We start from the raw sequence: 16306 nt of genomic DNA, 5'->3' as shown, positions 1-16306 counted from the left end.
TGTAGTCTTAATTTTCACTTCCCTAGCGACTAGTGATATTTAGCATCTTTTCATGTACTCATTTGACATCCATATAATTTTGATGAAGTGATTGTTCAAAACTTCATTTTTATTGGGTTTTTTGCTTAGTTTTTGGAGGTTTATATATATATGTATATATATATATATATATATATATATATATATATATAGTTGATTTAGTTCTTTGTCAGATATATGATTTGCAAATATTTTGATCACTTCTATATTTTGTATTTCATCTTTTTAACAGTATATTTTGAGAAACAGAGGTTCTTAATTTGATGAAGTCAAACAAAGCTGCTTTTTTATGAATCATTTTGATGCTGAATTTATAAAATCTTGTGTCTAACATGAGGTCACAAAGATTTTTTCTTTTTTTTTTTTTTCAAAGTTTGAGTATTTATTAGAATTTTTAAATAAAGAGAACTACGATTTTAATTTCACATCTTGGTTATGTTTTGACAAAGGAGATGCCACTAAGAGTATAGCAACAAACTCCTGTCCCAAGCCAGGGATTGATCAGTGCCTCCCACCCCCAGCCCTGGTCTCAAGACCCTTTTCTGCATACTTCTCGACTAAACAACACAATTGGCAAATGAAGCCAGCATCAAACCTGTATCAAAACCCAACAAGACAGTTTGCAGGGAGCCAATGCATTATGTTGCTGTTCTAATAACTGATTAAGCATTCTCCCATAACACTTCTCAGCGGACGATGGACCTTTCACATCCCAGTGGGAGACATATCTAATATTTCTGAGCATGCTCCATGGTGCAGTTACAAGTGCTATAACATTACAAAGACAAGCAAACATCTGAATTTTCCTCCTGTGTACTTTTCAGGAACGTAACATGATTACCCAGAACAGGGACAGGACTGTACAGCTGCGCTTGCCAAGTATAGTTGGATGCTTCAGAGCACAAGGACAATATCCAGTTCAGCACGGTGTAAGGCATGGATGCATAGGGAGAGAGGCCTTTGTCGGCGATAAGTAGCATTATGGAAAAAACTCCAAACCAGCAGGATAGAAACGGAGCTCGACGCTCCAGTTTTTTAGATAGTAATCCCAAGAATCCAGTTCAAATCCCTATTGTCAACATGTAGGGAGGAATTCATGATGTGAAGGGTGCTGGTTCTCATGTAGGGAGGAGGCCTGTGAGGAGAGGTGAAAGAGCAAGGGTGAGAGGGAAGACCTGCACTTCAGTCTAGTTTCCAATTTCCATTTCTCTTACAGGAAATCTTCAGTCATCTGATGCCTGGCATCGAGCTCTGAGCAGAAACTGAGTAAGTGGTGGCCACGAGCGGGGTGCCATTGTTGGCTGAGTAGCCTTGCCTCAACGTTTCAAAATATGATGCTTGCACCGGTTTGTGATACTGCAGCACTTTTATGGCATCTTCTATTTTAAACCATTCCCACTTCCTTCCAATGTTAACTGAGTCTTCCCAGTCTTCCAGCACTTCTGTGACAATGAGCACATAGACATACGTTCTGTGCTTCCTCTCCTGGTTCTCAAAAATTCCGACTAATCTTCCCAATGTCCCTTTTACTCCAGCCTCCTCACAGACTTCACGGACCGCTGCCACACTTGGCTCCTCCTCGGGCTCCATGCCTCCTCCAGGGACAATCCATCGGTCTGGATGGCGACTACTGCTCACGAGTAGCACCTCCTCCTCACTCTCGCTACGGAAACACAGGCACGCGGCCCGCTTCTTGTAGCCATCGCCGTCATAGGTGCGGGTCTGGTTTGACTTGAGCTTCATCATCCTCCGGGCCCGGATGGGGGTGAGGTGCGGGTTGCGGGAGTCGAGGGTGGGGAGTCCGCTCCAGACGGCCGCGCGCGCGCGCGCGCCCCCCAAAGATTTTTTCTTGTATGTTCTTACAGAACTATTTTGGCATTATGTTTAAGACCATGAACCATTGAGTTAAGTTATTATATATGATGCAAGATATAGATAAAATTTCATTTTGTTTCATATGAATAAATATACATTAAATTGCTTTGCACCTACATAAAATATCAATTATTTATATATATACATGTATTTTTAAGCTTCTTATTCTGTTCCATTGATCAATTTGTCTGTCTTGATGCCAGCACCTTACTTTATTAATTACTGTTGCTTTATTATAAATTATTTCATAACATAGTGTAACTTCTCCAACGTTGTTCTTTTTCAAAGTTATTTTGGCTATTCTAGGTCTTTTGTATTTACTTAGGAACTTTAGAGTCAGGTTGCAAAGTGTTTCTTCACCTTCAATTTACTGGAAGAGTTAGTGTAGAATTGGTATTATTTCATCATTAAATGTCCAGTAAAATTGACCAGTTAAGTCTTGAGTTTTTTTGAAGTACATTCTGGACTATATTTGAAAGTACAAAAGCTCCTTTTGGGTAAAGGGACAGTATTAGAAAACTCATGAATTAAGGACACTAAAAGTGTCTTTCCTAGAAAAAGTCTTGCCAAATCCATTTCTTGGTTATCACATTGATAAGAATGGCTCCTCTGATACTCAGCACAAGAGGGCTATGCTTCTACACCAAATATGAAGTCTAGATTTTCAAGTTGATGTTGGCAACTGATTTTTGGGACTTCAAATTCTGCCCCCGTTGTAGCATAGCCTGTAAAGAAACTAAGTATCAATTTTATTTTCTGCCCCAACCAACAGTCATTCACAGCATAAAAGATATTTCTTCTTGAGTAAACTTTCCTACTTTGGTTTCTTTTAAGGACTTTTTCATTTTCATTTAACTTGTCAAATATAAACTTGTTCATTACATTTATCCATGTCATTCTTGTGTTTTATATTCCTTTGAACAGACCCAGCTTTTATTTAGTATTTTTCTTTTCTTCAAGGACTTCCTTTAACATTTTGTATAGTGCAGTTCTGCTGGTGATTAATTTATTTAGCTTTTCAATGTGTGAAAAAGTATTACACCTTTATTTTTGAAATAAATGTCACCTTAATAGAAAATTCTAACTTGACATTTAAAAATTTTTCACCTAGCTCATGATCAAAATGGCAGAGGACTAAGAAGCAGAGTTCACCTCCTTCTACAGAAACATTGACAATACATTTACTAGTGGAACAATTCATACAGAACAGCTACTGAGTGCTGACATAAGACCTCAGACATCTGAAAAGACAAGAAAACCTCCACATAACTGGGTAGAACAAAAGGAAAAAGAAAAAGAAGGAATCAGAACGGGGCCTGTGCCCCAAGGAGGGAACTGTAAAGGAGGAAAGGTTCTTGCATTTTGGAAAATATCCTCATCAGTGGGAGATCAGCCTGGATGGAGGGGGAGCTTCAGAGTCTAAGAGGAGAGAGCATCAACCGGTTTGCAGAAGGTGGAGTGGAGAGGATCCTGCAAGAGTTTCAGAACCACGACCCTGTGTACTCCAATCTGAGAAACTCCTCTGTGGGTTAGAGTGGGGATCAGATACAGAAGCTCAAACCCTGGAGCTCAGTCTCAGGGAGAAGACCAGGGTTGGGTATGGAAACAGCCTGAAGAGATCAGGCTGTAACAACTGAGGATATACTAGGAGGAAACCAAAGTGGCAAGGCACCATTGTTGAGAGGCAAATGAGGAGAGAGGTGAGTCCACCATAAGAGGTCCTTTCCCTGTGAGTCCTCCTAGGCAATAGGATGCCACCTGTTGGAGTTCTGGGGGTAAGTGTGAGTTCCCTCTACCAATCTGGGCTCCAGAGTTGGGCACAACTGCCTCCTCCAGACCCACAGACAGACACCAGGCCATGTTACTTCTGACCCAGAAGGGTGTGGGCAATTCCAGCCACTAGGAATTCTGTAACAGGACACAGGACCCACACCCCGCTGACCCAGAAGGGCACAGGCATATCAGACTCACAGCTAAGAAACAGATATGGGGACCTCTACTAAAAAAACTAGGGTGCTGCCCTGCCCCTGACAAGGCAGTGAGAACCATAGAGCTAAGGGGAGGCCCTGCTCAATATCAAAGGCAGGCTCTTGTCATCAAAAAACCAATCAAACCACTACAAAGGGATCATGGCACAAGCCTCTGGACAAAGGGGAAGACTCCAGAAGGAAGAGGAACTAAGATCCTTCAGCCTGAAGAAAGGAGACCACAAACACAGTAAGTATGACAAAATGAGATGACAAAGAAATATGTTGCAGTTGAAGGAGGAAGATAAAAACCTACAAGAACAACTAAATGAAGAAGAGACAAGCAACTACCTTAAAAATAAGTCAGAGAAATGATAGTAAAGATGCTCCAAAATCTCAGAAAAAAGAATGAAGGCACAAATCAAGTGATACAAGAAGTGTTTAACAAAGATGTAGAAGAACTAAAGGACAAACAAACAGAGATGAACAATACAAAAACTGAAATGAAAAATACACTAGAAGGAATCAATAGCAGAATACCTGAGGTAGAAGAAGTGATGTGGAAGACAGAATGGTGGAAATCTCTCCTGCAGAAGAGAATGAAGAAAAAAGAATGAAAAGAAATGAGAACAATCTCAGAAACCTCCGGGCAACATTAAACACACAAACATTTTAATTATAGGGGTCCCAGAAGAGAAACAAAGAAACAAAGAGCCTGAGAAAATATTTGAAGAGATTATAGTTGAACACTTGCGTAAAATGGGAATGGAAAGAGTCACACAAGTCCAGGAAGAGCAGAGAGTCCCATACAGGATAAATCCAAGGAAAAACATGCTGAGACACATAATAATCAAATTGACATAATTTAAATACAAAGAAAAAATATTAAAAGCAACAAGAGAAAAGCCACAAATAACATATAGGGGAATGCCCATAACTTTATTAGCTGATATTTCAACAGAAACTCTACAGGCCACAAGGGAGTGGTATAATATATTTAAAATGATAACAAGAAAAAACATACAATCAAGAATACTCTACCCAGCAAAGCACACATTCAGAATTGATGAGAATTCAAAAGCTTTTCAGACAAGCAAAAGCAAAGAGATTTCAGTACAAACAAACCAAGTTAACAACAAATGCCCTAGGAACTTATGTAGGCTGGAAACACAGGAGAAGAGAAAAAAAGAGGAATGGAAGAAAAAAGATGTACAAAACCAAACCCAAACAATTAAGAAAATGGCAGTAAGAACATACATATCAATGATTACCTTAAATGTGAATGGATTAAATGTTCCAACCAAAAGACATAGACTGGGTACAAAAACAAGACCCATATATATGCTGTCTACAAGAGACCCACTTCAGACCTAGGGACACACACAGACTGAAAGTGAGGGGATAGAAAAAAGATATTCCATGCAAATGGAAATCAAAAGAAAGCTGGAGTAACAGTACTCATATCAAACAATATAGACTTTAAAATAATGACTGTTACAAAAGACAAGGAAGCATACCACATAATGATCAAGGGTTAAATCCAAGAAGAATACATAACAATTGTAAATATATATGCATCCAACATAGGAGAACTTCAATATTTAAGGCAAATGCTAATAACCATAAAAAGGGAAATCAACATTAACACAATAATAGAGGGGGACTTTAACACCCCACTTACACCAATAGACAGATCATTCAGACAGAAAATTAATAAGAAAAGCAAGCCTTAAATGACACATTAGATGACATAGACTTAATGGATATTTATAGGACATTTGATCCAAAAGCAGCAGAATGTACTTTCTTTTCAGGTGCACATGGAACATTCTCCAGGATACATCATACCTTGGGTCACAAATCAAGCCTGGGTAAATTTAAGAAAATTGAAATCATATCAAGCCTCTTTCCAAACCACAACACTGAGATTAGAAATCAATTACAGGAAAAAAAAAACTGTAAAGAACACAGCACTTTGCAGATTCAATGCAATACTTATCAAAGTAACAATGGAATTTTTCACAGAACTAGAACAAAAAATTTCAAAATTTGTATGGAAACACAAAAGACCCCGAAGAGCCAAAGCAATCTTGAGAAAGAAAAATGGAGCTGGAAGAATCAGGCTTCCTGACTTTAGACTATACTACAAAGCTACAGTAATCAAGACAGTATGGTAATGACACAAAAAGAGAAATATCGATAAATGGAACAGGAGAGAAAGCCCAGAGATAAACCCATGCACATATGGTCACCTTATCTTTGATAAAGGAGGCAAGAGTATACAGTGGTGAAAAGACAGCCTCTTCAATAAGTGGTGCTGGGAAAACTGGACAGCTACATGTAAAAGAATGAAATTAGAACAGTCCCTAACACCATACACAAAAATAAACTCCAAATGGATTAAAGACCTAAATGTAAGGCCAGAAACTATCAAACTCTTAGAGGAAAACATAGGCAGAACACTCTATGACATAAATCACAGCAAGATCCTTTTGGACCCACCTCCTAGAGAAATGGAAATAAAAACAAAAATAAAAAAATGAGACCTAATGAAACTTAAAAGCTTTTGCACAACAAAGGAAACCATAAACAAGATGAAGAGACAACCCTCAGAATGGGAGAAAATATTTGCAAATGAAGCAACTGACAAAAGATTAATCTCCAAAATTTACAAGCAACACATGCAGCTCAATAAGAAAAAAACAAAAAAACCCAATCCAAAAATGGGCAGAAGACCTAAATAGACATTTCTCCAAAGAAGATATACAGATTGCCAACAAACACATGAAACAATGTTCGACATCATTAATCATTAGAGAAATGCAAATCAAAACTACAACAAGATATCATCTCACACCGGTCAGAATGGCCATCATCAAAAAATCTACAAACAATAAATGCTGGAGAGGAGGTGGAGAAAAGGGAACCCTCTTGCACTTTTGGTGGGAATGTAGATTGATACAGCCAGTATGGAAAACAGTATGGAGGTTCCTTAAAAAACTACAAATAGAGCTACCATACGACCCAGCAATCCCACTACTGGGCATATACCCTGAGAAAACCATAATTCAAAAGAGTCATGTACCACAATGTTCATTGAAGCACGATTTACAATAGCCAGGACATGGAAGCAACCTAAGTGTCCATCATCAGATGAATGGATAAAGAAAATGTGGCACATGTATCAAGAAAACAGCAGCAAAGATCAATGAAACTAAATACTGGTTCTTTGAGAAGATAAACTAAATTGCTAAACATTTAACAAGACACCTCAAGAAAAATAGGGAAATGATTCAAATCAATAAAATTACAAATGAAAAAGAAGTTACAACTGACACCACAGAAATACAAAGAATCATTAAGAGAATACTACAAGAAACTATATGCCAATAAATTGGACAACCTGGAAGAAATGTGAAAATTCTTAGAAATATACAACCTCCACATCTGAACCAAGAAGAAATAGAAAATATGAGCAGACAAATTACAAGTACTGAAATTGAAACTGTGATTAAAAGTCTTCCAACAAACAAAAGTTTAGGACCAGATACCTTCACAGTTGAATTGTATCAAACATTTAGAGAACAGTTAAATCTATCCTTCTCAAACTGTTCCAAAATTCACAGAGTAAAGAACACTCCCAAGCTCATTCTAGGAGGCCACAATCACCCTGATACCAAAACCAGACAAAGATATCACAATAAAAGAAATTTGCAGGCCAATATCACTAATGAACACAGACATAAATATCCTCAACAAAATATGAGCAAACAGAATCCAACAACACATTAAAAGGCTCATACATCATGATCAAGTGGGATTTATTCCAGGGATGCAAGGATTCTTCAATATATGCAAATCAATCATGTGATACACCATATTAACAAATTGAAGAATAAAAACTATATGATCATCTCGATAGATGTAGTGAAAGCTTTTGACAAAATTCAACATCAATTTATGATAAAAACTCTCAGAAAGTGGGCATACGGGGAACCTACCTGAACATAATAAAGGCCTTATAAGACAAACCCACAGCAAACATCATCCTCAATGTTGAAAAACTAAAAGCATTTCCTCTAAGATCAAGAACATGACAATGATGTCCACTCCCACCACTTTTATTCAACAAAGTCTTAACCATTGAAATCTGAGAAGAAAAAGAAATAAAAGGAATTCAAATTGGAAAAGAAGTAAACCTGTCAGTGTTGGCAGATGACATGATACTCTACACAGAAAATCCTAAAGAGGCTACCAGAAAACTACTAGAGCTCATCAGTGAATTTGATAAAGTAGCAACAGCCTGAGACAAGAGAATGTCTAGTAAGCCAGGGAAATCCAGGGGAGCTATAAAGACAGGGTAGAAAGAGTGAGATGGAGTGGAGAAGGTGATAAGATCAGAGAAGGAATGTGAGGCAAGATCTTAAATGGCCTTGTGACCAGACATGCATTTTAGGGTGATTATTCTGGCAGTTAAGCAGAAGATATATTTAAAAACAGTAAGACACTTGGGATAATTTTGGTTCTAAATAATAGAAATCACAATAAGGAAATTTATTAGGTCATATTACAGGATCTGAAGATAAGGAAATTATGACAGGTTAGAGACTGCAGAAGAAAAGATCAGTGAACTCAAAGATGTACTTGTATACTATCCAAAATAAAGCACAAAGAGAAGAGGAAATACATGAAAAAAAAATTACCAGAGCAGAATTGATCTGTGATGTCTAAAATATGTGTAATTTGAGTCTAAGGAATGTAGAAGAACAGAAAAGAATTGAGAAAATAATGAACAATTTTTTCTAAATTTAATGAAAACTATAAATCCAAGACCTAAGAATGTCAGCAAATCTCTAGTATCATAAAGAAAACCACACCAAGGCACTTCATAATTGAATTGCTGAAAACCAATGATAAAGATAAAATCATAAAGTAGCCAGGGAAAAAGGACAGAATATACATACAAGAACCAAGTTTAAAAATTACTGGGGAATTACTATTAGACCCCACATAAGCCAGAAGTCAATGAAGAGATCTTTAAATATCGAAGGAGAAAAATAAAGTCAACTTAGATTTTTCTACAATGCAAAAAAAAAAATCTTTTAGAAAAGAACGTGAAATACTTTTCAAACAGATGGTGAGAGAATTCATCTCTAGTAGACTCTCACTACAAGCAAGAATAAAGGAAGTTTCTTCATCAGAAAGAACATTTTAACAGATAGAATTTTGTAAATATACAAAGGAATTAAGATTGCTAGATGTGGTAAATATGTGGATGAGTATAAAAATAATTTTGCCCCAAATATCAGTTATTTGTCCATCTAACATTACCTTTTTTTGCTATCATTTTTCTGGCCTCCTGCACCAAGCCAGCTATTACTCTTTCAACTGGATTTCCACATTAGCATTCTAATTGGTCTCCCTTGTTCTGCCCTTATTTTAACACAGTATGTTCTCGACAAAACAGCCAGACTTTTAAAACATACCTTGCCGATTATATCACCTCTTTGCTCAGAATTCTCCAATGGCTTCTCATCTCATTTATGGTAAAAGCCAAAGTCGTCACAATACTACAGATTCTATAACATTAGCTCTCCTTACCTCTGAAACCTTATCTTAGAGAACGCTCACCTTCATACTATTTACGAACATTGACCTCTTTGTTAGTCCCTGAAGACAACAGGAATTGTCCTACCTCAGAGCATTTATCTTTATTCTCTTTTCTGCTACAGCACTCTTTTCCAACATATTCTCTCAACTCCTTTTCTTTCTGCACAATGTCACCTCAGGAAAGTCTTCTTGGTCACAGCCCCAACATTCCCTCTCCTCTTTCATGCTTTTTCTTGAAGACTACTTTTTAAAGAGCAGTTTTAGATTCACAGCAAAATTGAGAAGAAGGTACAGAGATTTCACATATACTCCCTATTCTCACACATGCATAGCCTCCCTCATTATCAACATCTCCCACAAAAGTGATAATTTGTTACAACTCTTACATGTTGTTTTAACAGTATTTATTACCATCTGACACACTCTATATTTTTCTTATTTTATTATCTGTCTTTTCTCCTAAAATATAAGCTCCAAGGTGACTCAAATGTTTTCTCTACGAAATTTTCCTTGACTCTTTCCAGGACAGTCAGACCCTCTTCAGCTTCTCATTCAGACCACAGTGTATGAGATTTCCAGTTGATTACATCCTCACTAACACTTGATATTGTCAGTCTTCTTTTCTTTGACCATTCTGATGAAAGGGAGAATTTTATCCCTGAAAGATTAAAGGTGTTGTTTCTGGAAGAAAGAATGTATACTATGGGACAAAAGCACTAAATACATACACAAACCAGGAAAACACCACTCTATACTATATACTGAACTTGAAAAAATAAAAATGTGAAATTAGCTCAATCCAATACAGATTTCTCTAAGCTAAGCATTCAACAAGGGGATAAAAAGGTGGAAATTTTTAATGAATTGATGACACATGCCAAATTATTTCTCTTTTTCTTCAGTAGGCACTGACAGAAAATCCTTGTCAGCCTTTGGGACTCTGAGGCAGAATTTTAATTTCATGCTTTTGAAAAGTTTGAGATATTTTCAAATTCAGTTATTTAAATTGCCTTTAAATTACCTATTGCAAAATATAACCAGCAACCTGTGTGGAAAATCCCTTATGTATTTTTAAAAATATTATTGAGGTAAAATTTAAATAAATCTTAAATAAAGGAAATATATATATATAAATTTAAGTAAAGGCAAAAATTATAAAGGTGCAGCTCAATCAATTTTCACAAGTTGAATACACCAAAGTAAACATTGTCCAGATCTAAAAACAAAATATTTCAAGCACTAAGGATTCTCCTTTATGTTCCCTTCTACTCACCATCTGTTGTTGAGAACAACCATTATTCAGGCTTCCTCCTGATAACCTTTGCCTAATTTTTACTTTATATAAGTGGAAGCAAATTGCTCACTATTTTGGTGTCAGACATTTTTTGTTCAATCTTAAATTTGTGAGATATATACATCCATGTTGTTGGTTGAAGTTGTAAACTGGGTATTCTCATTATTGTATTTAACAATTCTTTAATCTACCAGTACTGGACATTTAAGTATTTTCAATTTAGGGCTATTGTAGTGCTATTAACATTCTAATGCATATCTTTTGCTAAACATACAGAGAGACATAAATTTATTGGCAAAATTTGGGGTGAGGGCTGCAGGGTGTGTGGCTTTTTTCTGATTGGTTGGTGGTGAGATAACAGGGTGGTGCTCCAGAAATTTTGTGCTCAGCCTGAAGTTACCATCCTCCATCTGGGTGGGGGTCTTAGTTCCTGTAGAAGAACTCAAAGATACTGTTATGTATATTCCTTAAGGAGGAACCAGGATACTGCCCCAAGGCTACATTATTGTTTCTTGACTGCTCCTCTCTTGTTTCTGTATTCCCTTCCTTGCCTGATTAGAAACAGTTTGAATCGTCCCTATGTGGGATTTTATACCCTTTGCATTTTAACTATGTACATATGTTAGTTTGATAAAAATAAAAATTAATTTAGAAAGACCTGAAAAAAAAAAAAAGATGGTCAACAAGGACCTATTGTATAGCACAGGGAACCCTACTCAATATTCTGTAATAACCTATATGGGAAGAGAATCTGAAAAAGAATAGATGTATGTATATATATAACTGAATCACTTTGCTGTACACCTGAAACTAAAACAATATTGTAAATCAAAGATACTCCAATATAAAATACTTTTTTTAATTAAAAAAAAAACTCAGTCAAGGTCAAGGAGGCTGAATGAAGTTTTTTCCTGCAAACAAGAAACGGGACACAGAAAGTCTTTTGTGCCCTGGAGGGCCCCACAGAGTCCTGCCTGGTTTCATAACGAGGCAGGCCAGCTTGTGGAAGCATGGGCGATAGATTGAAGAGGTGTTCTTAAAGAAAGGAAAACTACTGTGAAATAAAAACAATTCCAAACTTCTATAAGGAGAGACTTTATTTGAAAAGACTACTGCATTAGGTAGAACACTCTGATTATAAGATCTGCAAGTGTCTCAAGTCTCAGATAAGAAAGGACTTTTCTTGTATAGGGAGGAGTAACAAAGCTAGAGAAAAACAGGATCAGGGTTGGGACAGAGAATGTTTTTCTAGAGATCAGCAGATGGTGCCTGGAAGGGGTCCTAAGGAGGAGCAGTTATGCATTATAATGCTGTATCAGGCTTGGGTCAAAGTTCAAAGTCCTGGGACTTCCTTGGTGGTCCAGTGGTTAAGACTTCCAGGCGGGCTTCTCTCTAGTTGAGGTGCGCAAGCTCCAGAGTGCACGGGCTCAATAATTGCTGAACATGGGCTTAGTTACCCCACGGCATGTGGGATCTTAGTTCCCAAGCCAGGGATGGAACCCACTTCCTCTTCATTGGAAGGTGGATTCTTAAACACTGGACCACCAGGGAAGCCCCATAAGTACTCTTGTATGTAAAATTTAGATAGCAATTTACTCTGCAGTCACAGCACCTACAATAACACCCCATTAGATAAAATGCCAGGACTGGGAGTTACTGATGTAAGGGAGTCTTTAGTGACACAGTGATTTACATCTAACCCTAAATTGATAAACCACTTGTCTGCCTTTTAGAAAACCAGACTTTAAACCAATAAAATCATTAGATTGTATGTGCTTCCATAGGCAAGGTTTCAAATATAGATTCAAATTTAGTTGTCTAAAATCAATATTTGTATAAACAGTTGTATATTAATAATCTTTTTGGAAAGGAGAAGTAAATAAAAGAATCCTTGTTTTCTGAGTAGTGAGCAGTGCAATGTGCTCAAATTTTAATAGACCATGTACAAAAGATGGATTGGAATGGACTAAGAAAAAGTACAGCAAAGTGACACAAAGTTGTAAGAATATAGTATGAGTACTTAAACCTGGAATCCACTCATTTATGTATTCTTTATTTCTTCTCATGTATTTATTTTGACAAATATTTTCTTTTATTAAATGCATCCTAAGTGTGGGCCTCTGCACCAAACACTGAAATAAGCTTACATGTAAAAATGTAAATGTAACATATGTACACATTCTCACAGGTACATTCAGATCAATGAGATAGGATAGATCCATTATCTTGGATAAAGCTATAATTTTAACAAATGTCAGACTAAGCATAGTGACACAATGCTTATTTTACTTTTCTCTTCTCTGCCATTAAGAACAATATACTAACAGGAAAGGGTAGATCAAACATTGCATAGCAGGAATTAAAACTGAAAAGGAAATAAGTTATTAAAAGAACACATAGTTATGGTAAAGTGTCATGCCTGCAAAATTACCTGCCAGTGCATGGCAAAAACTTGTAGGTGCGTGGAGAATGTTATCATGGAGAAGGTTACCATCACAAGCAACACTTGCCTTAGGGTTTTAACTCACAATGCTTTTCCTTTTCCACTGCACCATATTACCACTACATTCCTTCAATATTCTTTATTTCCTCAATGAACACTTTTGTCACAAAAAGCACAAAATTGTTTTTAACCTGGTTGAACCAAAAACACTATTAGTTCAAAATTAAGTGATACCACTTGTGAGGTCTTAAATATGTTATTAATTATGGGTTACGTTCAGTGGTATGTTGGAGCTAGTTCCTACAGATACAGCAGAGACGATTGTTGTTTCTCAACCCTAGAATCAGTGACATCCTATTGGATAGCTTGAAGTTGGCCTGCTGGGAGTATTTACATTATAGAAATGAGTAAAATTTACAAATTAGGAAGCTTATTTTAAGAGCTGGTTTATCAATACATCGTTTGATGAGAATGTTGGTTAATACCAATACAAAATACACAGCAGAAAAACAATTACTTAAATTGTTTCATTTTCAGGAGATTTGCTTTTTTGTCATTGTTTCTATGTTTTGTTTTGCTTTTATCACCAGCCTTCTTACTTTTCCAGCTGCTATAATTCTAAGAGAGGCCTTTATAGTTTTCCTGGATATTACAATAGACCTCTTAATTCTTGTAACTCTATGGATTAATTATGGAATAAAATGTTTCTAAAAATTTTATAAATGGATTCATTTTATCTCTGTTCAATGTTATTCTATTGAGACATCCATATTGTTACATTAAACTAGAGTTTATTCATTTTCCTTGTTGTATAATATACTCTAGAATATACAGTAATCTATTTTTCAATCTACATCAATGGACATTGGAATAGCATGCTGTTTGGGACTATTACAACTGCCTGTTTATATGTATTTCTATTGGATATAGCTAGGACAGAAATGCCTGGGTCAAAGAATATGTGTACCTTCAACTTTAGCAAATACTGCTAAAGAGTTTTCCAAAGTGCTGTAGCAACTGATATTCCCATCAGCAAAGTATGAGTGTTGAGTTACTCCACATTCTAATAAACATTTGACATCGCCAGCCTTTTTAATTTTATTCATTCTGGTTCATATGAGGTAGATTTGCATTGTGGTTCTAATTTGCATTTCTCTGATGAGCAAGGAGGTTAAGCTTCTTTCCAGTGCTCATTGGTCATTTGTTTATGTTCATTTTTGAAGTTCCTCTTTAAGGTTTTTGGGGGCTTTTTCTTTTGCCAATTTTTCATCTGATTTGACTGTTTTCTCTATTGATTTATAGAAGTTCTTCACATGTTTTGGAAGTGTGCCCTTAGTCCGATATAACTATTGAGAATGTATTCTAATTTGTGGATTTGCCTCTTTACTCTCTTAATGGAATCTTTTTGTTAATGTAAATATTTTAATTCTAATATAGTCAAATTAATGATTTTTGTGTCAAGTTTAAAGATTAAAAAATATAAAAACTCTATTTTATGTTTTACCATTAATGTTTAGATCTAATTTCATCTAGAATTTATGTCTAAATATGAGCTAAAAGTCAGATTTCCACCACCATCCTTCACCATAGATATCTAATTGCTCCAGAAATATTGTTTGAATAGATAATCTTTCCCTATAACCCTAAAGTATATGAATTTTCATGATTCAAATTTCCATATATGTATGGATCTGTTTCTAAAATCTTTATCCTAAATCATTGATCTATTTTTCTATCCTTATGCAAATAGCATATGATTTAACATAGTTCATAATGTCTTGATATATGACATAGTTCATAGCTCCACGGCTTGTGGGATCTTCCCAGACAAGGGACCTAACCCATGTCCACTGCATTGGCAGGCTGATTCTTAACCACTGCACCACCAGGGAAGTCCCCACACCTGGGATTTTTGAAAGAGATCACATTGAGTCTATTGTTGTCCTTTTTTAATAAGGTACATGTTAAGTTTAGGTATCAAGATTACAAAGATCTCATAAAACATCTTGGTAAGTATTCATTTCTATTTACTCTCTAGAAAAAAATTTGAGAGATTGATGTCATCATTTCTTTAAGTGTTAGAAATGACCAAACATTTGGTATAAAATATCTGGCATGGAGTTTTCTTTCAGATAAGGTTTTGAATAATGAATATAATTTATTTCACAGATATAAGACTAATCTGATTTTCTCTTTCTTTTGTGGGCAGATTTGATAAGTTGTGTTTTTCTAGAATTTTGTCCTTTCCATCCTTGTATAGCCATTAAATTTTTCACTTTATCTTTACAGTATTATTTTTAATTCCTATATTTCTTACCTTCATTATTTTCTTCCTTCTATTTTTGGGTTAATTTTCTGTTCCACCCCCACCTAAATTCTTGATATGGATGCTTAGATAATTGATTGTAATATATAATATAGATATTTATGTCTATAAATTTCTCTCCAGGCATGGACTTCACTATATCATAAGTTTTCAGATGTGTTACTCTCATTATGATTCAGTTCAAAATAAATATTTTCTAATCTTCTTGGTGATTTCTTTATTGAAGCATTTAAAAGTATATTTCTTAGTTTCTAAATATAAGATAATTTTCTAGGTATCTATATTATTTCTAACATCACTGCATTCCAATATGGTCAGTAAACATATCTGATATGATTTGAATCCTTCTAAATCTGTTGACTGCTTTATGACCTTTCATACTTCACTAAATGTCCCATGTGCACTTAAAACGAATGAGTGTTCTAGAGCTTTATATACAGTGTTGTATATAGTTTGGTCAAGTTTGTAAATATGGTGTTCAAGTGTTCTAGAGTCTTGGTGACTTTTTTTGTCTTCATGGTCTATTTATTACTGAGAAAAATGTACTAGAGTCTTCCAATATGAATGTGGGGTGGTATAATTTTGCTGGTATCACTTAATGTTTTCTTGTATTGTTAATTTATTTTATTATTATAAACCTCATGAAAAATGGCACCTTGAAGAATCATATGTGAAAATCACATAACTTATAAAGCATATCTCTTCATTTCAATCTTTTATCAATAAAGCATAGTTATATTCCTATATCTTGA

General features: G+C 35.6%; 1 protein-coding gene across 1 annotated transcript; it reads right to left on the bottom strand.

Annotated features, from left to right (window-relative positions):
• Positions 1-1174: 1174 nt before the first annotated feature.
• Positions 1175-1809, bottom strand: LOC132493712 (diphosphoinositol polyphosphate phosphohydrolase 1-like). The gene has a single exon (XM_060104478.1). It carries the CDS (start codon positions 1783-1785, stop codon positions 1267-1269), a length of 519 nt encoding a protein of 172 aa, XP_059960461.1. The 5' UTR covers positions 1786-1809; the 3' UTR covers positions 1175-1266.
• Positions 1810-16306: the final 14497 nt, after the last annotated feature.

This window comes from Mesoplodon densirostris, chromosome 7, assembly GCF_025265405.1.
Source record: "Mesoplodon densirostris isolate mMesDen1 chromosome 7, mMesDen1 primary haplotype, whole genome shotgun sequence".
NCBI classification, from domain to species: Eukaryota; Metazoa; Chordata; class Mammalia; order Artiodactyla; family Ziphiidae; genus Mesoplodon; species Mesoplodon densirostris.
This window is presented reverse-complemented; position numbering and strand designations above follow the sequence as displayed.